Source organism: Octopus sinensis, linkage group LG1, assembly GCF_006345805.1.
Source record: "Octopus sinensis linkage group LG1, ASM634580v1, whole genome shotgun sequence".
In the NCBI taxonomy this organism is placed as follows: domain Eukaryota; kingdom Metazoa; phylum Mollusca; class Cephalopoda; order Octopoda; family Octopodidae; genus Octopus; species Octopus sinensis.
The window spans coordinates 206855969-206881293 of NC_042997.1; the positions used below are offsets into that span (position 1 = coordinate 206855969).

General features: G+C 39.6%; 1 protein-coding gene across 4 annotated transcripts in view; it reads right to left on the minus strand.

Moving 5' to 3' along the window:
• The window catches only part of LOC115210484 (protein mono-ADP-ribosyltransferase PARP14-like), a 303268-nt gene extending 278217 nt beyond the window's left edge, over nucleotides 1–25051 (minus strand). For 2 of the 4 annotated variants that reach the window (XM_036508815.1, XM_036508808.1), the window contains exons 1-6: nucleotides 24128–24265; nucleotides 18685–18932; nucleotides 13685–13864; nucleotides 9739–9857; nucleotides 9230–9457; nucleotides 8423–8650 (exon numbers count right to left, since the gene is read on the minus strand). In XM_036508815.1, coding sequence (XP_036364708.1) covers nucleotides 8423–8650; nucleotides 9230–9457; nucleotides 9739–9804 — 522 coding nt within the window. In that variant the 5' untranslated portion in view covers nucleotides 9805–9857; nucleotides 13685–13864; nucleotides 18685–18932; nucleotides 24128–24265. Of the gene's footprint in view, nucleotides 1–1834; nucleotides 1846–8422; nucleotides 8651–9229; nucleotides 9458–9738; nucleotides 9858–13675; nucleotides 13865–18684; nucleotides 18933–24127 lie in introns of those variants that run through there. The other 2 variants (XR_005001848.1, XR_005001847.1) reach the window with 2 other exon arrangements.
• Between the last annotated feature and the right edge of the window lie 274 nt (nucleotides 25052–25325).

The following is a 25325-nucleotide window of genomic DNA, read 5'->3' on the forward strand; positions in this document are numbered from 1 at the left end:
AAAAAACTTCTTAAAACATAAATATTCTTGACAAGTCATACATTGACGAAAACCGGTTGAATAAATATATATTTATATATTTTATCATTTTCTCATTTTATTAAAATTTTCTTTCATTTGAGCATTCTGCATTTAAAAAAAAATTTTTCCTTACTATATATATATATATATATATATATATATATATATATATATATAATACACACATGCACACACACACACACATATATATACACATGTATGTATATGTGTACATTCATATTTATTATATCAAAGACAATGTCTTAATGTGTTTGTGTATTACTGCTGCACCGATCATTATGTAATTTGGAACGCCAAATTGAAGCTTAGGGAGAAGGGTAATGCTGTGTGTTTCATACAATTTCCTGGACCAAAATTACTGAATGGATCCTTATGATATTTGAAACTTAGATTCAATGCATAACGGCGGGTATAATGCAATATGTTTAGTTTAAATTTCAGATGGCTTAGAGGGGGCAGAACCCCCCACCCCCAATGAAAATTCATAAATTTTCAATGTTGATGAAATTTTAACCATGGGTAATTGACACACATCAAGAAGTATTCTCAAAGTTTCCACTTCACATGAGGTTTCTAAGACACCCTAATGGGGGCCTTGACTCCCAAATTTTAGTAATTTCTTTCATGATTCAAAACTAAGTCAAAAGTACTGAATGGATCTTTACGAAATTTGGAAATTATATTCTATGCATAAGGGCCATAACCCCCATGACAATTCATATATTTTTGCTGTTGATGAAATTTTAACCATAGATATTAGATACAAATGAAGTAATATTTATAAAATTTAATCTTCTTACAAGCTAGAAGACCCCTTCATGGGGACTTAACACCTACAATTTTGTCCTTTTATCTAAGCAAAAACGAATATAATTGTAATTCAATGGTACAACAGTGTAAGAGTTTGCTTTGACATACACTTACATTGTGATTTCTGCAATGTTGTGCATAAATTGTCAAGTAAATGAGAGGCATCTTTGCCTTCACTGATTCAGTTGCAAAGTGTTGAGTAAAGTTATTTGATTGCAGATCTCCTTTCAGTCTTTTTGTTATCGCTGGGTCACACATAGTCCCCAGATGGTAACATTGATTTCAAGGCCTTCCCAGATGAGTGACTGGTTATTCAAAGACATTTATATATTGTATATATATTCTGTCCAGTTACGTATCAGTATAGTGGTCATTTGCAAACTCCAGAGGTGACACTTTAATTTCTCCTTAACCCTCACGTCACACAGTTGTTAATGTTTATTTCAGTTGGGTCACGCCCTTCCAATTGCTATAGATTCGTAATGCATCTTACAGCTGTGCCTGTCACCTGGGTGGTGAGGAATCCTACATTGGGAGTGGTAACGACTAGGGTAGGGTAGCTGACTGCTTATTGTGATCATTCGTCTTTTGGTTTCCTGTAGCTTTGCTCTCTTTTACAAACCCAGTGAACATATATTTCCTATTTCAAAGAAATTCAAACAATAGATATAAGACCCAAATTAAAACGATTCTCAACAATTCAACTTCTCTGGTTGACATTAAGATGCCCACCCCCAACAGGGGCCTTAACTCTCACATTTTAGAGCTTCATGACCTCCATTTTTCAGGTGCAAAATCCTTTTTACAGGTTGTATAAGACTGGAATTTTGGAATCTGTGCATAAAAATTAATAGTATGGGATACATGTGGCACGATTACAATTCTTTTAGGGTGTGTAAAGAGGGAAATAACCCTCATCTGCAATTTTGATGAAATTCGAAACATAGATATTCCAGTTCATTACAGAAAATATAACAGAAAAAAAGTCTAATTCTTCAATTGTATGTAACTCGGGCAACGCCAGGTAACTCTGCTAGTCTTTAATTAACTTGCTGGATATGAATTATCTTTAATAAACCTTCTGGCTAGTAATTATAATTAATATACCTTCTGGCTATCAATTCACCATCATCATCATCATTGTCATCATTGTCATCGTTTAACATCTGTTTTCCATACTGTCATTGGTTGGACAGTTCAACTGGTGTCTCGGAAGCCAGCTGGCTGCACCAGACTCCAGTCAGATCTGGCAGTGTTTCTACAGCTGGATGCCCTTCCTAATGCCAAACATTCTGAGAGTGTAGTAGGTGCTTATTTTTACATGCCACTGGCATGAGGGCCACATGGGTCTGGCATCGACCACGTTTGGATGGTGCTTTTACGTGCCACTGGCATGGAAGTCAGTCAAGACAGTGCTGGCATCAGGTACCTTTGGATGGTGCTTTTTTTTATGTGCCACTGGCACAGGAGCCAGACAGGTGACGCTGGCATCAGCCACAACTACAATTTCCATTTGATTGTGGTTTGATTTGATGTTGATGTATGTGACTCAATATGTCTCCTGAAGCATGGCATGTCGCCCTATGATCCAAGGTACAGAGGGGCTGGTTATGCTACACTGGCGTAGGCGACACCTGTGATCTCACTTTATTTGCTGGGTCTTCTCAGTCACAGAGGTCTTGGTCTTTCGTCATTGCCTCTGTAAGGCCCAACATTCGATGGTCATGTTTCACCACCTCATCCCATGTCTTACTAGGTCTCCCTCTACCAAGGATTCCTTCCACTGTTTAGGAGTGGCATTTCTTCAAACAGCTCTCCACATCTATCCGCAGTACATGACCATACCAGCGCAGACGTCTCTCTTGCAAGCCACATCCAATGCTTCTTATGTCCAGCATTTCTCTCAGGGCACTTACACTCTGTTGTGCATGCACACTGACATTACACATCCAGCGGATCATGCTAGCTTCATTTCTTTCAAGCCTACGCATGTCCTCTGCAGCTACAGTCATGTTTCACTACTGTCAGGCATGGCAGTTCACACACATGCATCATACAATCTACCTTTCACTCTGAAAGAGAGGCCCTTTATCACCAGTAGGGGTTGAAGCTTTCTAAACTTTGCCCAGGCTATTCTTATTCCAGTGGTAACACTCTCTGAGCATCCACCCCCACGACTACCTTGGCCACCTAGGTAGCAGAAGCTATCAACTACTTCAAGTTTCTCCCCCTGGCATGTGATGGAATCTGTTTTCTGAGCATCTGTGGTATTTATTGCCCCATTGCATCTGCTGCACACGAAAGCTATCTTCCCGGTTAATCTTCCTTTGATGTTGATGCACCTCTTATGCATCCATAGCTTACACTGAGTACATCTTATGGAGTTTCTACATACACCTTTTCTACAGATTGAGCAGGGCCATTTACCTGAAGGTGTATGTGATGTGTTCGCCTTCCTATTTACTAAGACTTTGGTTTTTCACAACATTGACTCTAAGGCGCTTCGATTTTAAACCATGCTTCCACACCTGAAGTTTCATCTCTAGTTCTGGTAGCGATTCTGCTATGAGAGCCAGGTCATCAACATAGAGGAGCTCCCAGGGGCAACCCATCTTGAATTCCTCTGTTATTGCCTGGAGGACTATGATGAATAAGAGGGGGCTGAGGTCTGATCCTTGGTGGGCCCCTACTTCAACCCGAAATTCCTCACTATCCTCATTGCTAACCCTAACCTTACTAACAGCATCTCTGCATCGGGCCTGTACAGCCCTTATTAACTCTTCATCAATCCCTAGTTTCTGCATCGCTCTCCAGATACGGGATCAGGGGACCCTAACAAAGGCTTTCTCCAAGTCCACAAAAGACAAGAACAGGGGTTTCTCTTGCAGTTGCTGTACCAGAAATATAGCATCAGTGGTGCTTCTACCTGGCACAAAACCAAACTGCATCTCATCTAGGCTAACTCTCTCCCTAATCAGTTGGGCTATGTCCCTCTCCATGACTTTCATCACCTGATCCAGCAGTTTGACACCCCTGTAGTTATTTCTATCTAAAGCATCTCCTTTACCCCTTGTAGCAGTTGACTATGGTGCTGCTACACCAGTCATTGGGTATGACTCCTTCATGAACTACCTGGTTTACAGACCGAGTGACTAGGCCATGGCCCACCCCACCAGATATTTTAAGCACCTCTGCAGTGATTCCTGATGGGACGGGAGGTGGGGGTGGGGCTTTTCCTGTCTTCATACCCTTAATTGCCTTAACTACAAGGGAGCTGTCTATTCGGATAGCTGGTCCCTCTACTGAGTCAACATTTGGCAGGCCCTCCTCCTCCCAGTTATTCTCAACATTCAGCAGTCTTTCATAATGGCTTCTCCAAGCCTCTTTCTTTTCACAATCATTATGACTATTATCTATCTTTAATAAGCCTTCTGGCTATCAGTTATTTCTAATAAACCTTCTAACTATTAATTACCTCTAATAAGTCTTCTGGCTATTTGCAACATGAATATTCTGAAATGACGTGAAAGTGTATATATATCGTTGACAGTGAGATTCAGCTATGGTGTCGCTGTTGGATGTCTGTCACTGATGGACCCAGGCAGAGTGAAAATACATGATCTGGCAGTTCTGGTGCCAGTAGACAGATGATTGTCATCTGCCAACAATATAAATGTGAGTGCTTTTATGCACCATGTGTTCATAGGAAAGCTCCTCTCAAGGTAAATAACACAGTAAATAACAGCCTCCACATTTTGTTGGATATAAAGATTGCCATTTGGTGTTAATACTGCATCTGTTGCTATTGTTTTTAATTGCCTTGATTTAGGTTCAGTCTCAATGTATGGCACCTTGGACAAGTCTCTTCGACTTCAGCCTTAGGCCAAACAAAGCCCAGTGAATGGGTCTGGTAAGCAGAAACTGAAAGAAGCCTGTCGTACATATGTGTGCAAGTGTTTTTCTCTGCTTTGACATTGTGTGATAGTTGTAGGCGAGTGTCCCTGTTATGCAAGCAGTGTCCTTTGTTTCTAATATTTTGTAAAATGGGGAAATAGTTACCTCCCTTGGAACGAGGTGAGGGTTGGTGACAGCAAAGGCGTCAAGCCATAGAAAATCCACCTCAACAAATTCCATCCAATCCATGCAAGCACAGAAAAGTGGATGCTATGATGATGATGGTGACGGTGGTGGTGGTGGTGATGACACTACAGTTTGTCTTTGCTGCTTTTATTGTGTTTTTCTAGATCTGTTTCTAAAATATCATCATCATCATCATCGTAATACATATATAAGAATGTATGTGTGTGTACATGTATGTGTATGTGTCATTATATAGAGAAAGTGAGAGAGAGAGATTCAGAGAAAGAATAAAGATTTGCATTCCTTCTTCCAAAAAGATTTCTCTCTCTCTCTCTCAGACAGACAAAGTGTTAGACCACTGAAAGCTGGATATAGTAACCTTTAGGAGGGACAAACAAGAGTGCCCAATAATTGATGTGGCAGTGCCAGGAGATCAACTTATCATCGTGAAAGAAAGAGAAAATATTGATAAATAAGGAGAGCTGAGAATTGAGATTGCTAAGATGTGGCAGGTACAAGAGTCAAACATAAAGGTTATCCCTATTGTCATCGGAGTATTGGGTTCAATACCATCCCATCTGAAAACTTTAGAAATACCCTACAATCTAGGTGTATTGCAGAAGTCGGCATTACTTGGAATTGGATGCATATTGTGTAAAGTACTCTCTGTCTGAGGTCCTTGTTGTGACTTGACAAACAGTACAAACCCCCAGTAGACACAATATCTTCAATCAACAACCTCACAATATTGTATACTGTGCAACGTCTATAATAATATTAATAATAATAATAATAACAATAATAATAACAATAACAACAACAATAATAATAGACGAGATGAAGAGCCTGATATGATTACAATAGCTATTTTATTGTTGAACGATATTTCAACAGCAAGCCTGTCTTTGTCGAGTTCAAAGGGAAAAGTGATAAAAATTCAAAATTATAGAAATTCAAATCTAAAATATGAACAAGAGCAACCAGCGTCCATGCGTTGATGGAATAACATCATCAATCTTCAAGCTTCAATTTTTCAGGTAGTGAAAAGAAAAAGAAAAAAGAGAAAAAAATAAAAGATAAAGAAAAGGAAAAAGAAGACTATTTAATCAAACTGTTTTGTGAAATTCTTTCATTTAATTCGTTCATCCAGGCCATGATTTTAATAACCCACAAACATTTCTCCTCATGCATTTTGAGTATTGAAAGTGAAACAGATTTAGAATATTTACTGAGAATATGCACTTTCTCGAGTCTTTTTCAAAATTGCAGCCATTTGATGCAAAATGTTCAGCAAGTTCCGTCCAATTACCGTTATTGTGCCTGACGTCATATCTGTGCCCATCAAATCTTTTGTTTAATTGTTCTTTTGTGCAACCAACATAAACCAAGTTGTGTTTCGTGCATTCTGCTGCATACACCAAATGGGAATCTCTACATGTCCCACCTTCTGTATAAATCATAACATTTCTGATATGATACCTGATGGAATTCACTTGATTCATGTTGTTGTTCAATGAACAGGGCTTACCTCTTTTGCGGCTGTTTTTCAGGGTACAGCATGCAGGTACCCCAATGTTAGTTTTCTTGGAGTCAGAAGTAGAGGTTAATAATTCTCTTATATTTTTATTCTGTCTAACAGCTACAATGGGCGACTGAGGAAATATTTGTTTTGAAACAAGGATATTTTACTGCAAAAAGCTGGTAACTTTCATTCAACACTTTTGAAATGCCAGTGAAATTTTGGTCCTAGATATTCACTAAAGGATTTCTGATGTTATTCCATCAACGCATGGATGCTAGTTGCTCTTGTTCATATTTTAGATTTGAATTTCTATAATTTTGAATTTTTATCACTTTTCCCTTTGAACTCGACAAAGACAGGCTTTATCATCATCATCATCATCGTTTAACGTCTGCTTTCCATGCTAGCATGGGTTGAACGATTTGACTGAGGACTGGCAAACCAGATGGCTTCTGAAATATCATTCAACCAATGAAATATCTATTGCAATCCCATCATGCTCTTTGTCTTGTCTGTTTACCTTTGAGAAGAGTTACATCCATCCTTTTAAAATATAATAATAATAGAAATCAGTTCTTTAAAACACTCAGACTGACACCATGCTGAACCTATTCTTAAAAGCGCATGTATTTCCTCTCTCTCTCTGACACTCTGTCTTTTTACCCTTGCTCTCTCTCTCTCTCTCTCTCTATCACTTTCTTCAATACTTGTGAACATTACTTGTTGACATCATAAAAATCTTCAGCTGAATTCACTCAGTCACTGACCAATTCAAACAGCAAGCTAGTCTTTCGTTAGATTCAGATTAAGTTAAAACATTTCCCCTTCCTTCTTTGCTGAAATCTTAAATTCCCTCAAACCAGACACCTCACTGAAATGCTTGTGACAAAGATAATTCCAGTAAACATAGCCAAGGTGCCGAGGGTTGGTGTGAAACCAAATGACGGATTAAGTTAACAATCCAGCATGGCCATGACAGGGTTTGAGCTCAGAATGCCAAGGGATGAAACAAATAGCAGAAGGTATCCTATCTGACCCCCTTACAACTCTGCCAGGGACACTTGGCTGCTATTACTAGCAAGTCAAGCCACAGCATAGAAGCCCCTTAATTGATTCATCCAACTTTGAGAAGAAATGTAAAGAATTGTGGGAAGAGTTTCCAAAGCGTTCCACTTTGAAGAACAGAAATGAAAGAAAACCATCAGTGTTCTGGTGGTGCCATTAACACATTTTTGGTTGGTCAGTAACCAAAATGGAATTGTTGAAGGATGTTGTGGGTAGGTAGTGGTAGTGGTGGTGGTTGTAGAGGAGGAGGTAGCTACACTGAATCCATATCAAGTTACAAAGAATTAAATCATGGAATGAAAGAGTTGAAGAAAACCAAGCTAACCTAAAAGTATGGAAGACAGGGCCATGAGACACATCAAAGATTCCAACATTTCAACTGAAGAATTCTAAGACACCAACAAATAAATTTACAAAACTGATTCCATATTTTATCTTCATAATCATTTCCTTCATTAATTACAGAATATGTTTTGGGTTAATTCGAAAAATATCAAGTTGGAATTTGATGTTGTTGGAAGCTGTGGAAGAGGGAGACTCCAGGAAGACATGGGATGAAGAATTGAAGGCCAATCTCAAAACAGTGAGTCTTATGAAGGAGATGACAAAGGGATGAGATATATGGTACATTGCTGTACTCAAGAAGACATGCCCACCACAACAGAATTGATATCCTAATAATGATAATGTTTGTCGATGATGGGCTCTGCCATGTCAACCTTCTTCTCCACTCCATACACACACATTTCATCCCCTCACACCCACCATTTCCTCTATCACCTGAAAGCAGAATAGGCACATACTACCCCCACCCCATCCTGACTACCTTTCCTCCTCCCACCTCCTTTCAGCACCTTCTTCCCCCTCCCTCTGCTGCATAAAACAACAAAAACATCAACCAACCTTTACTATTTCTGTGTCTTGAGGATAAACAACAAAGTTTACAACTTTGATCTGGCTTGAATTTTGATTTGAGTAGTTTTTCACTGCTTCATACATAATTCCAGGTAGTTGTTCAATGGGGTACCTCAATTTTCCAGCTCCTAATATGGGAAATGCAAGGCTTTTTGCTCCCATTCTCCCCGCAGTGTATAGACAAATGGTTATTATTTGAGTCAAGTTTGCCAGAATCTAAAAGAAAATAAGTGTCTAGTAAATGGTAATAGACATTTTATTAAATTATTTTCTTATTACAGGAAGAAACCATTTAGTTGTAATAAATATATTCTCTCCTCACAACTGTCATTCCTATCACTCTTTAGTCCTGCAAGGGACAAGGCAACCTCACTCATGTTGCTGCTACAATAAAACAGATCCAATCCACCGTGTAAAATGATTGGTGAATGAAGAGAGAGAATGCAGACCCAAGCGGAGTCTTTAGTGTTGGGGAGGACATGACAACCTCTCTAGTGCTCGTGCCATGACAGAGAAAAACTCACCAATACAGAGAGTAAAACAGAGAAATATGTTTTAATATAGTCTTATTTATCAGTCGCATAACTGTTGTTAGGCCATGAGGCTTTTTCCTTCTATTTATATATAAAAGTGTCCTGTTCATCGATATCTTCTGCTTCCTTCCAATGATAACTTGGAAGAACTAATATTAAACAGGATGCTGACATTTGCTTTATGATTCTCACACAACATGCATAAGGTTCTCTTCAAACATTAACTGTTTCAATAAATCAATATCATATGATTGATACTTACTAAATGAGAATAATTTTCATCCCAGGAAGGTAATGCCAGATGAAATACATTCTTACATTTGAGGTTATATCCTTTAGTGATGGCTATTTTAAACGTAGAAATACCTTGAGGATATTTCTGGTTACATTCATCTTGCATCTCGGGACCAGCAGCATTGAGAATAAATTTGGAGATAGAACCATCATTAAGCTGGAGCTGTTTATTGGTGCTGTTAACGATGACATCAACCTAAAAAAGTAATTTATGTTAAACAGCTAAGGAACATTCCGTGGAGAGAAGAGAGATACATTGTTGCAGTTGATATTGTTGTTAAGAAAGGCTCTACAGAATGGCTGTAGTAAGTTTGAGGTTGTTAAAGTTAGCAAAAGATGTACTCAAGATATCAGATGTGAAGGAAATAAAATGTTTGAGTTTGACTGAGAAAATGTTTTAATTAACTTTAATGATTCCTCATTTGGAAATGAAATAACAATTAAATATAAATAAGTTACATGAATCTATTTACTCACAGATGCATTAGAAATTGAATCAATCGTTAGGTTTATTTTGATGCCAGCATTTTCTCTGGACGTCATAGGGGTTGCTTTCTGTTGTGGACCAGGAAGGGATGGGTTTAATGATGTGGCTTCTGAAAATAAACAATTAAACATTATCTCTCTCTGTTAAAAGAACTTCTTTGTTCCATATAAATAGTAATGATATTCCTTTCTGAAAATATGATTTAGCAAGAGAATACGTACTAACTTGTAGTCACCCCCCCCCCGACCTTTTATATAGCAACAAGGCTATATAACATTATTTCCATCTATTTCTTCTACCACATGGACTAAAAATACATTGAAGAACATACTTGAAACTTTCAAAGTCTGAAAACAATGAAACTGGTTAGTAAAATGTGATCTTCCTCCTCCTTTTTTTCTTAAAACATTTATTAAAACAGGCTTCAGATGGTGTAGATTCCAGTAAGTTCGGAATTTGTTGTGAAAAAAATGTTTTTGAGGAAGTGGAGAGAGGAGTTTCAGAAAATTCACACCAGTCAAATTTGGTTCCTTTTGGCACGTAAAAAGCACCAACCAATCATGACCGTTGCCAGCCTCCTCTGGCCTCTGTGCCAGTGGTGCGTAAAAAGCCCCCAGTACACTCACGGAGTTGTTGGCATTAGGAAGGACATCCAGCTGTAGAAACACTGCCAGATCAGATTGGAGCCTGGTACAGCCTCCTGGCTTCCCAGACCCCAGTTGAACCGTCCAACCCATGCCAGCATGGAAAACAGACGTTAAAAGATGATGATGATGATAACTTTTGGGAAAATGATTATCTTTAAATGAAAATTTCCACAAATACCTTTAAGAGTCTGTATATTACGATAATGATGGAATTTAATATGAAAATAAAAATTGCTGACATAAACAAATATCTGACATGTATCAACATGTCAGATATTTGTTTTGAAAGATTTTTTTTTTACAACAAATTCCAATAGAATTGGAATTTATACCATCTGAAGCATCTTTATAGAAAATCTCATTAAATAAGTATGCTTTTCTTTAAATTATGACGAAAGAAATTCATTGGGACACACATGTGTATGTATGGTGCAGGTAATGCTCAGGCTAGTTGCTGTATATCATTCCGCATGTGTGACCAGAAGTCTATAATAAACATGTAGTCTTTAAAATTTTTATCAAGGATATCTATATATATGTGTGTGTGTGTATGTATATATGGTGCATTTTAAAACCTTTCTTATAATTTGTCTTTCGTGTATATATCACTCATATGGCAGTGTTGTCTGCTACACACAATGTACATGCTTACCACATCACATGACTCAGGCTGATGGTCATGTGATAAGTAATTTCTAAGAGGGGAACCTGTTCAAGGAAAGAAACTTGGTTGTTCGGTTGAAGAAGGCTTCCAGAGCTAAATGGCCTCTCGTAAATACTTTAGAGTCAGGCAACTCTAAAACTCTTGGTTCAACATTATTGGACATAAGAAAATAAAACACTTATTTCAAGAAATTTCTCTCTAAAGAATTATTAGTAGAAAATGTAAATCATCATCATCATCGTCATTTAACATCCACTTTCCATGCTGGCATGGGTTGGACGGTTTGACTGAAACTGATAGGCTGGAGAGCTGCACCAGGTTCCAGTCAGATTTGACACAGTTTCTACAGCTGGATGCCTTTCCATATGCCAGCCACTCCAAGAGTGAAATGGGTGCTTTTTATGTGACACCAGCATCGTCTACGATTTCACTTGGTTTGATGGGTCTTCTCAAGCATGGTAAATTGCCAGGGGTCTCAGAAACTTATCACCTCTGTGTGGCCCAAAGTTTGTAAGGTACTTTTTACGTAACACTGGCATCAGCCACAACTACAATTTCACTTGGCTCGATGGGTCTTCTTAAGCACAGAATATTGCCAAAGGTCTCAGCCACTAGTCATAGCCACCATGAGGCCCAATGTTTGAGGATCATTCTTCACCACCTCGTCCCTTGTCTATCTTGGGTCGATCTCTTCCACATGTCCCCTCTACAGTGCAGTCTTCTCTCTTGCACACCACATCTGATACCTATTGTGCACCATTTTTCTCTCCAGATGCTTACACTCTGCCATACATGCACACTGACATTGCACATCCAGTGAAGCAGACTAGTTTCATTTCTTTCAAGCCTTTGCATGTCCTCTGCAGCCACAACCCATGTTTCACTGTCGTATAGCATGGCTGTTTGCACACAGGTATCGTACAGTCTACCTTTCACTCTGAGGGAGAGGCTCTTCATTACCAACAAAGGTAAAAGCTCTCTGAACTTTGCCCAACCTAATCTTATTCTTGCACCTATGCTCTTGGAGCATCCACTTCCACTGCTAATTTGTTCACCTAGATAGCAGAAGCTGTCAACTACTTCTAGGTCTCCCTCACAGACATTTGATGGAGTTTATTTTCTGTACATTTCTAGTGCTTATTGTACCTATACATCTGCCACACACAACAACTATCTTCCCGGTTAACCTACCTTTTACATTGCTGCACCTCTTATGTGTCCATAGTTTGCACTGGGTTTATCTTATGGAGTTTCTACCTACACCTTTTCTGCAGATCAAGCAGGGCCACCCACCTGAAGGAATTTGTGATATGTCAACCTTCCTACTTACTAAAACTTTGTTTTTTTTTCTAGATCAACTCTAAGGCCCTTTGATTCTAGACCTTGCTTCCATGCCTGGAACTTCTTTAGTTCTGATAGTCAATCAGCTATTAGAGGAAAGACATCAGCTTAGAGGAGCTCCCAGGGGCAGCCTATCTTGAATTCCTTGGTTACTGCTTGGAGGACTATGATGAATAAGAGGGGACTGAGGTGAACCTCTACTTCTAGCCGGAATTTTTCACTGTACTTCTTGCCAACCCTCAACTTACTGACAGCACCCTTGTACATGGATTGAACAGCTCTCACCAACCTTTCATTTATCCCTAGTTTCTGCAGTGACCTCTAGATAAGGGATCGGGGAACTCTGTCAAAAGCTTTCTTTATGTCAATGAAGGCCAAGTACAGAGGTTTATCTTTGGCTAGGTACAGAGGTTTATTTCCCGCAGCTGTCTTACCAGGAACATAACGTCGGTGGTGCTTCTCCCTAGTACAAACCCAAACTGCATCTCGTCTAAACTAACTCTCTCCCTAATTAGTTGGGCTATGACCCTCTCCTTGACTTTCATCACCTGATCCAACAATTTGATCACTCTCCAATGATTATTTTTTTGTTTTGGACAATTTATAACTTCGTATTAATTAGAATATGAACAATAGTCATGTTTACAATGTATCAGATAAATAATTATAATTATCCTTCGTTAGTTATACAAGACAGGATTCACAGAGTGAGACAAGAGTATTTTATCAACCGCAATAAATTAAACATCTTCATCATCCTTGTTTTCACATCCATTGTTCCCTGCTTGCATGGGTCAGATTAGTTTATTGAGGCAGACTTTCTATAGCTGGATGCTCTTCCTGATGCTAACCCTCACCTGTTTCCAAGCAAGGTAATATTTCCCCCTGGCCAGACATGGTTTCCACAGAAGACAGGAAACAAACAACCTCACTTGTATGCTGGGGATGCTCGTTTGCAGCCATCACATGATGTCAAGACAAGAGTACAAACACACACAGTACATATATGAGGGGCCCTTGTATCAGTTTCCATCTCCCAAACCAGTTGACAAGGCTTTGGTTGGCTCAGGGCCATACTAGAAGATATTTGCTTGAGTTGCCTTACATTGGGAATCAACATGGTTAGAAATTAATCTTTTTAACCACAAATCCATGGCTGTGCCCATAAACCAATAATAGGAATCAGATAAAAGTTGACTGAAGGAGGAGGAAAAAATCTTAATTAACACCTGAAATAAATCATTTAAATTTTCACTAAAATATCAAACAAATAACAAGTCCTACCTCTGCTTTTACTGATTCCAAACACCGTTTCTAGATGAAGCTTAAAAGCTCTGATTACTTCCTTCCGTACGTCAATCAGACAAATATGCTTTATTTTAGAATTTGAGTAAGCATCAAGATAATTCTTTATAGCTATAACTATACATTTGGTTCCTTCTTCTATGGGTATACCAAAAATACCTGTTATAAATAAAATATACAACATATTTAATCCAACAAATGTTCTTACTCAAAATATATATAATTAACCTGTGATATTATTGCAGTAATTTATCAGCTGCAATACCAAGAAACAATACAATTCCATCATTTAGAAGAAGATTCTTTAATAGACAGAGGGGAAGTTTCTAGGTGCAATACCATGGCCATTGATGACCGAGGGGGGTCTTTACCCCCATTAATATACAATGGTATTTAATAAGGTCTAAGTTTGTCTCTCTCTCTCTCATGTTGAACACATTTCTTTTCTTTGTTGTTTTTTCAGTTAATAATAATAATAATAATAATAATAATAATAATACTAATGATAATGATAATAATGATAAAACGTGTCTCTAAAAGAAATGGAGAAACTTTCAAACTACAAAGACCTGGAAATAGAGGTAACCAGAATGTGGAATCTAAAAACAGAAACAATTCCTATCATAGTAGGTGCATTAGGTATGATAAAAAATATTCAGACAAATACATAACAAAAACACCAGGACTTACAGACACATATAACATACAGAAAATTGCACTACTAGGCACTGCACACATCCTACGCAGAACACTTTCCATACAATAACCATCAGAGCATCACAACAAATCACAGCACATACCTAAGGCACACAGAGCTGCGCTCAGTAGTGAAGTGAAAGCACGCTATAAAAATAAAACTACTGAATAATAATAATAATAATAATCGTTTTAATGTCTCCTTTTCCATGCTTCAGGTGGAATTGGTTGAGGCAAATCTTCTATGTTTAGTTGACATTCCTATCACCCACCCCACACCAAGGAAGCTAATATTGCTCCATGGCCAGACATGTTTTCCTTGTAGACTGGAAATGGGCGACACTGCTTGTATGATGGTGCTCCTTGTTTACAAATATCATGTGATTAAAAGACAAACAGATACTAACACAGTCACACACACACTCACACACATATATATAATATGTGACAACTAGTTGGTTGTCATAATAAGACTCAGAGTTTCGGATGTCAGAGCTGAAATCTACTCCGGCATCTCATCAGTTACTCAGACAAAACAAAAAATGCTATGAAAAAACTTTTGAAGAAAGGAAAATTACTCTAATAAGCGTAGGAAAGTAAAACTTTTTTCACAGAATCTGCATATGCGCACACATATATATATACATACACGTGTGCACACACACACATGTTCGTGTGTGTGTATATATATATGTAGTGGATCTTGCATGCATGAAGTGGATTCGATCCACCATAGCCAAATTTAAATTAACACTACTACAGAACTTTTCCCATGATTGAACAATGGTTTTTCTCTGACAGTAGTTTTGCATTTTTCAGATGCCTTTAGCTAGGCCGAAATAATGTCTTCACCACTTGACCCTTTCTAACCTCTTCTACTTCACCAAAAGCTAGAGTAGAGATAACAAGACCACCAACTAAATCTATTGTTCTCAATGATATATCTATCCTTCTGGATCCTTATATAAGCAAGCACATCCCAAGCAAAAATCAGTTAGATGCCTTTAGCTAGGCGAAATATGTCTCACCACTTGACCCTTTCTAACTCTTCTACTTCACAAAAGCTAGAGTAGAGATAACAAGACCACCAAACTAAATTATTGTTCTTCATGATTATATCTATCCTTCTGGATCCTTATATAAGCAAGCACATCCCAAGCAAAAATCAGTTCATCACAGTAGTGATGACTCAATGGAGTTAGTCACGGTCGGTGATGACTCAACGAGGTCTGGCTGACCAACTTTGGTCAGAGGGGGAAAGCAAGTGTGAGATAACACCCTACAATTCTCTCTAGCTCTAATTCTGTCCTCTTACAACATCATTCTATCTCTCTCTGTAATTACTACTACTAAACATTGAAGAGGGCACATACACAAACTTTACTTCGCATGCTTTTGGATTTATCACAACCTGCCCATCGAGGCTAGGTATTGTAATGTAACGGTAAACAAACATTTCCTTAAAACTTCATGCATTGTCTATCTTTCACATCCTACAGTATGCTGTCATAACAACAAATAATCATCGTCACAACTGCTGACTCCGACAATTTCAATATCAACAAAACTAAATCCGTTATATATATATATATATAGTGAGAATTTACAAAAAATAAAAGATGAAGACAGGTCTGTAAACAACAAGCAGATGTATTAGTTTAATGCTCGGGAAGTGAGAAAGTCTTTAATGTTTCGAACCTACGCTCTGAAAGAAACACAGAAATAAACAGGGAGAGAAAAAAAATGTTGGCTAGCAATCTATCATGACGAATGCTGTTCAGAGGAGTCACACAGGAAAGCTAGGAAGAATGGGAAATAATAAAGTAGTTGTGATCCCAAAACGAATGCGTGCGTACGTGTGAGAGCGTGTATGAGCATGTGGATGAGGATTGGTGACCTTGACGCGTGTGTGTGCATGTGTAGATGTATGGGTGATGGTGTGGGTTCTGGGAAGTGGTTAGTGCTAGTGTGTGCAGGGTGGTATGATGTGGTGTGGGGGGGGAAGCAAGGGTGAGATTGGGGTGTAAGGATGAAGTGGGATTGGATGTACGGGGATGGTGGGGTTGGATTGTGTAGTGGTGGGGGTCACAAGGAAGGGAGAGGGGGAAATGAGAAGGTGGGTAGGAGTGAAGAGAGGAAGTAGGTGTCAGAGCAAGAGCAGAGGTGGGAGGGAGGAAATAGGTGTGAGAGGAGGAGGGTTTGATGAAGAGGGGAAGAGAGTTGAGCCCATGTGGTGCAAAGGAGTGAAGAGAGAAGATTAATCTCTGTTCACAGCAAAATGGAAGTCTGGATGCCCCCTGTGCAAGGACATTCCGAACACAGACAGGTGTTGTAAAGAATGACCGGTAGAGCGGAAATGGCATGTGATCGGAGTGTCGTTGCCAAATCTGATGTCTCAGAGGTGTTCCATGAACCAGTCAGCCAAGCGGCTTCCCATTTGACTGATGTACAGAGACGGACAGAGAGAGCAGGAGATGCAGTAGATGATGTTGCTAAAAGTGCAGGTGAAGGAGACAGTGATATGATGGATGCCTGTGAGGGAGGCTGTTGACCAAGCGGTTGTGTAGGTTGTGGGTTCTTTTGAAGGAGGGGAGAGGTCAGTTAAGGAAAATGTGCAAAGGGTAGGGGTCGGACTGGAGTCGCCAGAAGGCTTGTAGAATGGTGCGTTGGATAGGGTGGTGGGGTGGTAGGTGAGGGTAAACAGGAGAAGGCGGGGGAGAGAGCAGAAGCACAGTCCATTGAACGTGCTCTGGCAAGGGCAGTGTGGATAGGGGTGAAGGGATAGCTACGTAGGATGAAGTGGCAAGCCATGAGTTGAGACTCAGTCTCAAACTCATGGTCGTCACTGCAGAGCCTGTGTAGATGAAGGAATTAAGAATAGGGGATGGAGAGCTTGGTGTGTTTAGGGTGGGAGGAGGAGAAGTTGAGGTATGAGTGTGAGTCTGTGTTTTTATTGGATGGAGGTGTGAGAGTGGAGTGATGAATGCTGACCGAAATGTTGAGAAAGGTAATGGAAGCATTTGGGGGGGGGGCGCAAATGCAAAATATACGTTAGTCCTAGAGTGCACAATATACCTAAAGGTCAGCAATGGTCTTCCTCGGTCATGAGTGGACAGCCATATATATATAGACATATACATAATTATTATTGACAAAAGCAGTATTAATATGAAAAGCAATCTTTATATCCAACTTAACATAAAGGTCATGTTAGAACAGAGAGAACTGCATTATTTACCTCAAGAGGGACTCCCACAGGGCCCTGGGTGCATAAAAGCACTCATATTTATATTTTTAACAGGCGAGAACCATCTGCTACGATCACTATTTACTGCCAGATGACATGATTTCATCCTGCCTGGACTCTTCAGTAGAAGACATCTAGTGGTGACATAACAGCCAAATCTATTGACGATGTATAGAATTTCAGTATCTGTTAAGGCACTGATTTAGCAAATAGCCAGCAAGCCTATGAAAAAAGTAATTAATAGCAACAGAAGCAATAGTAATACCAACAGGCAATTTTTATATCCAACTAAATGTGGATGCTGTGTTTGAGCATCAAATACTGCGTTATTTAACGTGAGAGGACATCTCATATGGATGTCTGGTGCATAAAAGCACTCATATATTGTTGGCAGAGAAGAGTCGTCTGCTTGGGTGCCAGGACTGCCACACCCTCACACAACAACAACAAATACTGTACCTCTAGAATGTCAGCTGTGCCACAACAGGCCTCTTTTCAATTCCCGTCCACCAAATCCGACTGAGAAGGCTTTGGCCAACCCAGGTCTATAATAAACGACTCACCCCAAATACCTTGCCATGGAACTGAACCAGAAATCATGTGGAACATCAACCTTTTAACCATATTGCCACATCTTCTACAATAATATATATATATATATAATATCATCATCATTTCACATCTGTTTTCGATGCTGGCAAGGCCGGAGAGCTGCCCAGGTACCAATTTTCTCTTTTGGTATAGGTTCTATGGTTGGATGCCCTTCCTTTACAGAATGCCAACCACTTTAGAGAATGCACTGGGTGCTTTTTATGTGACACCATCACAGGTGCTGCTGTCACGTAAAAAGTGGAGTTGCCAAGTTACTTGCAAGACAAAGACTTTTAGTTGAGACTGGGAGTGAAACCAAGGGAAGTGGATGGGTGCCAGGGGAGAGGTTAGAATAGAGGGATAGTTGCCTTACTATAGACTAAATATTGTAATTACTATTTCTATACCAAATAATTTGAACAGAATAAAAATGGTAAATTCTTACCTGTACTGATGGCAGGAATTGCAATTGATGTATAAGGCTTTTTTTCAAGAAATGCCAAACAATTTTGAACAGCTACTGAAAGGTAAAAATTTCCTGATCCCTTCCATTATTCCAAATGGGTCCAACAGCATGAACGATAGTCTTGCATTTGAGTCTACCAGCATTAGTTGACACTACTTCTCCAGTTTTCAGTTCACTCCTTCTTTCTTTCATAATTTTACTGGATTCAGCTTGAATTTCAAACCCACCTGCAAAGATATTTGCATTCTTATGTTCCTGCTTAATGCATGTTAATATATGTAAATATATGTATATATTAATATATTACATTATATATTAATATTTTATTTCAGTGCCTTGGCCGAAAAATACGAATCGCAGAAGATGCTCAGACAAGAAGTTTTGTTTTTTCAACCTCGTCACTTACTCTTCTATTTCTGCTCAGATCATAAACCCCTTGTTAGCTCTTTTTATTATTCTGCCTATTTCATTACCATGTAGACATGTAAATATAGTTTCCTCTTCCTTGCTGTTGCCTTAAGATAACCTTAGTTCATGGATTTCCCTTAACCGCAACATATTCATTCATTCATCTATTCAAGTCTATCACACAGTCACTTATTTCTCTAATTTTGTCTTAGACTGGCTCTCAGATTCTTCAATTCTATTTTACTATTATCAACATTTGCTGTCTTGTTTAATTAACTATGCCACACAAATCCCAAAAGAATATCTCTCCCTCGTGTCCTGACCCCCTCCCTTCTCTCTGCCTCACCATCTCTCTCTCTCTCTCTCTGTGTCTCTATCTCTCTTTCGAGTACCACTTGCCTCACCAAGACTTCCTACTTCCTCCACCACCACCACCACCACCCTATATAAACTAGCGCACGTACTCGGATTCCCCTACTCGATTCTTAATACCTCCACCGAAAGAATACGTATGCAGGAGATGCTCTCATCCATGTTTGCTAGTTCGCGGTGCACCCACCCTTCCACCCCATCCACCTGTACCGGAAGTCCCTATTTTTGTCATCCTTTGGTTGCCTCCCATGAACACTTCTGAAGGCTTTATGTCATCTCCACCCCCTACTATATAAGGTAGTGATCATATAGTGCAAAAATATGATAGTGTACGCAGGTGGAACTTAAGGCTATTGTTTGTTTATGAATTCTGCCAAATGTGAGCTCTCTTTTCAGGTACATGACGCTACTGTCCCCATCCCAGGTCTCAAGGGCCCATACCTCCCATACCCTCAGGGTTGGCACTCTCAATGTTGGCAAACTGAATGGTAGGTCTGGTGAGATTGTTGATATGCTTGAATGGAGATGTGTTGATATGTGCTGCATCCAAGAAGTAAGGTGGAGAGGAGGTTCTGCTAGGTACCTCACAGGCAAAGAACACAGGTACAAGGTTTTCTGGGCTGGGAACACTGATGGGGTCGGGGGCGTGGGTATACTTTTTGCAGGAAAATGGTTAGATAAGGTAATTGAGGTAGTCAGAGGATACTTAAGATTAGATTAGTGCTTCGTCATGGGTTAGTAACCATTATCTCAGCCTTTACCCGATGGACAGAAAGACCGATTCTATGACACCTTCTTACAGACTACCACATTAACGAATGACAGGGACCTTCTCTTTGTGGCTGGTGACTTCAATGGACATGTTGGACAACATGCCAGGGGCTTCCATGGCATACATGGATGCTACGGTTTTGGCTCTCGCAATGAGGAAGGAACCAGGCTGCTGGAGTTCTGCGATGCAAATGATCTTATGGTTTGCAATACTTATTTCAGAAAAACCTGTCAGTCACCTACTCACCTACTGTTCTGGCAGTATTGACTATATCCTCACCAAAAAAGAGAAAGATGGCTGCTTATAATTGCCAAAACATTCCCAGGCGAAGAATGCACCCCACAACATAGACTGGTAGTTAGCGACTTCAGGATCAGGGCTAAATGGATGCCCAGAAGATGACCAGCATGGAGGAGAAGGGTCTGGAAGCTTAAAGATCCTGGAATGGACAGAGATTTAGAGACATATTACTTGAAGCCTTTGACGAAATAGAAGGGGATATAGCTTCACACGATGTAGAAGACAACTGGAGGTTTCTACGGGACAACCTGCTATGGGCCAATGACCAGATGTGTGGATGGTGCAAAGTCCCATCTTGAGCCAAAATAACGTTGTGGTGGAACAATGTTGTTGACAGGGCTATTAAAGAAAAGAAACATGCTCTGAAGGACTGGAAGAACGGAGGTAGCAGGGAATTGCATCAGACTGCCAGAAGGGAAGCAGATAAGAAAAAATTTACCAATGTTCTGTGCTGTGAGGACCAAAGACTTGAGGTATCTCGTGTTGCAAAACAATGTGTGAGAGTGAATCGTGATGTCGGGGAGAAATGTGTTCGCATGAATGATGGTTCACTTGCACTAAACGAGGCTGCAAAGAGAGAGATTTGGAGATACCACTACAAAAGGTTACTCAATAAAGAGAATGAATGGGAAAAAGAGAGTCTGCTGAATGTCGACCCCACAGAGGGACAAGCTATTGGGAGATAAAGCGATTAAGGGTCTGAAGACCAGCTATCCGTGTTGACAGTACCTTGGTAGATAAAGCAATTAAGACAGGGAAAGCCCCCGGTCCATGAGGAAGAGATACTCAAAATATCTGGCAGTGTCGGCTATAGCCTAGTCACCCGTATAGTTAACCAGGTGATACACGGAGGAGTCATACCCAATGACTGGTGTAGCAGCATAATAGTCAACTGCTACAAAAGAAATGGTGACACATTAGATACAAATAATTAATGAGGTATCAAGTTGTTAGATCAGGTAATGAAGGTTACAGAGAGGGTCATAGCCCAACTGATTAGGGAGAGAGTCAGCTTGGATGAGATTAATTAATGAAGGTCATGGAGAGGGTCAGTTTAGATGAAATGCCGTTTGGGTTCATGCCAGGGAAAAGTACCACTGATCCTATATTTCTGGTAAGACAACTGCAGGAGAAATACTTAGCCAAAGATAAACCTCTGTACCTGGCTTTTGTTGACATGGAGAAAGCATTTGACATGGTCCCACAATCCCTTATCTGGTGGTCAATGAGGAAACTAGGGATAGATGAATGGTTAGTAAGAGCTGTGCGAGCCATGTACAGGGATGCTATCAGTAAAGTGAGGGTTGGCAACAAGTACAGTGAAGAATTCCGGGTTGAGGTAGGGGTCCACCAAGGTTCAGTCATTAGCCCCCTCCTATTTATCATAGTCCTCCGGGCAATAACAGAGGAATTCAAGACAAGATGTCCTTGGGAGCTCCTCTATCCTGACGACCTTGCTCTAATTTCTGAGTCACTATCAGAACTCGAGATGTTTCAGGTGTGGAAACAAGGATTAGAATCGAAGGGCCTCAGAGTCAACCTATCTAAAACCAAAGTCCTAATAAGTAGGAAGGTAGATAAATCACAAATGTCTTCACGTAGATGGCCCTGCTCGATCTGTAGAAAAGGCGTAGGTAGAAACTCTATAAGATGTACCCAGTGTAAGCTATGGACACAAAAGAGGTGCAGTAATATCAGAGGAAGACTGTGCTTGTGAAGACTTGTTGAGGCAAGTGAAATTGAAATGGAAACCAAATTTGATGACTGGCATCCGTGCTAGTGGGGCGCACAGGGCACCATCTGAGAGTGATCGTTGCCAGAGCAGCTGACTGGCTTCCATGCCAGTGGCACATAAAAAGCACCATTTGAGAGTGATTGTTACCAGCGTCACCTTACTGGCACTTGTGCTGGTGGCATGTGAAAAAACATTTGAACGAAGTCGTTGCCAGTGCCGCTGGATTGGCTCCTGTGCAGCTGGCACATAACAAACACCATTTGAGCATGGCCGTTGCCAGTACCGCCTGAAGCTAACTGGCTTCCGTGTCGGTGGCATGTAACAGCACTCACTACACTCTCTGAGAGGTTGGCGTTAAGAAGGGCATCCAGCTGTAGAAACTGTGCCAGATAGAGATTGGAGCCTGGTGCAGCCATCTGGTTCGCCAGTCCTGAGTCATTTGTCCAACCCAGGCTAGCATGGAAAGCGGACATTAAACGATGATGATGATGATGATAAATATATATTGTTATATTATATCAATATATATATTTCATTTTAATTCTATATTACTTGTGTATATGTGTATGTGTATAAAGATTTTTTTCTTTATGAACGCTTTTGATTGGAATTCAACCCACTTTTTTTTCTTTGTTTTGTTTCTTCTCTTCTTCCTCCCGAAAAGAAAAGATCTACTTTGTATTTTGTCCCTTCTGTATTCAGCCTTGTGTGCCAAGACTGTTAGTGTATTGAGAGAGAAGTTCGTCAGAAGAAGAACTGGTTGCAGTCTGCGAGAGAAGACAGTACTGGTTTGGTCATGTGATATGGATGGATGCTGACAGCTCCACGAAGAAGTGCCGTACATTCAAAGTGGTTGGAACTTGTGTAAGAGGGAGACCCAGGAAAACAGAGGATGAAGTACTGAAGGAGAACCCCTAAATGGTGACTCTTGAGGATGAGATGCCAAAGGACTGAGATATCTGGTGCCTTGCTGTGCTCAAGAAGACCTCTCCTCCACAGCAGAAGTGTATCAACTTTATGCTTAGAGAAAATAGGAAGTGTTTAACATTTTGAGCCTACTCTTTGACAGAAAGAATAGAAGAAGAGAGAGAGAAAAGAAGAAACGTGTGTCAGAGTGTGACTACAAGCTGAAATGATGGGAGGAGGAGGAAGAGGTTGCTGAAGGGTGTCAGTGGCTCTGGCAACCTAGGGAGACATCTATGAGTGCTGACTTGAGGTACGAGTGACAACCTGGCATGTAGGTGACATACTATGAACTAATGCGTACATATATATACTCTATGAATTTGTGCATGTGTATGAGTATCTATGCATGTGTGTATGTATGTCCATGCTTTCGGTTTATGTGTGTGTGTGTTCATGTGTGTTGGTGTGTACATGTGTATGTATATGAAGCTAATGCACACTATCTTGTGTGAGTGTGTGTGTCTGTCCACCATAATTTAATGTTCATGGATGGGTGTCCTTTTTGTAGCCAAGTGTCACATGTTTCCAAATGAGGGAATATTTCCCCATGGTCAGACATGTTTTTCATGGAAAACTGGAAAAGACACAACATCACTTGTGTGATGGTGATTTACAACCATCGTGTGCTATCAACACCTGGCTACTCACCCCCCACACACACATGTATGTATAAATGATGAGCTTCTTTCAGTTTCTATCAATGAAATCCACTCCCAAGGCTTTGGCCAACCATTGACCTATAACAGAAGACACTTGTCCAAAATGCTGTGAGTGGAATTGAACCTGAAACCACAAGGTCAGGAAGCAAGCTTCTCAACCACACTTGGATCTAAAAAGAAACATGAACTATAAAAAATGGTATTACTAACCTTTCTGCACAATGGCTGCTGCAACCCCACCCCTGTGTTCCAGTCTGCCATTTGCAGCATTAACAATAGCATCTGTGTCCAGAGTCGTGATGTCACCTTCCTTCAACACTATTTCACAGTTCTTATACTTAACATTAACTATTTCATCTGTTTCACTTCCTAAATCTGAATTTAATGATATTATGCTCTCAGATTGCTTCTGCATTTCACATAAGAAATTCTTTCCTTCTTCATTTTCCAGAAATTCTTGAAATCCAAACATTTCAAAGTTTTCTTCTTTTGAGCTGATATCTTTTCTTAAGTTTTCTATAAATGTTTCCATTTTCCTAATTTGGTTTTGTGTTCCTTCCAGGTGTAACTTATTATCTTTGAGACACACATTCTTAATTTTATTTTTCTCACTAAAGTCATTGATTTCCTGTTCTTTGAACTCTTTAAGAAAGAGGAAATGTGCAAGATTCATCGATATATAAGATTCGTAAATTAAAGATTGCTCAAAGTTATCAATTTTGCTCTTCATATAATCAACTACGGCATCAACAGCAATAATAGAATTTTCTCCGAAAAAACAGGAATCTGGACTCTCTTCTTTTAGACTTTCAACATATGTCAGCCACTTTACATGATTTGGAGTATCCTTAATTTTGTCCACAAAATCCAGTGTATTGGCAACAAAAGTTTCTTTCATGATTTCTTCCAAAAGTGAAAGATGTGTTTTATCACTTGCATAAAGTATTACTGAATCACCATCACCCGTTTCCCATGAACCGATACATTTCTTGTTTCTCAGTTTTTCATCAAGATATTCTTTCACTGGTTTTTTATTTATGATCATTCCAGTATTTAAAGGCAAACCCAGTTTCGATCTTACAACTGACTGAAGTATTTTATTCATATCCTTTTGACATTCGGCTATTTTCGAAGTTGGCCTTTAAAAATAACTTTGTTAACATAAATTCTGACTTTTAGATCTTCAGATTGTCTTTCTGCCTGCTCACGAAATCTGAGACCAGATAAATACGTTTTTCATGAATATTTAAATCATCCTCACGTTCCGTTCTAAGATTATCCAAAAGTCTCTTTTTCATTTTAATTACATTACTTGTATCAAATCCCAAAATATGAGCTTGGAAATTCCGGTTATCAAAATAAAAATACCTTTGGTCGGCTTCACTGTTAAATGTTCTAACAATGTCCT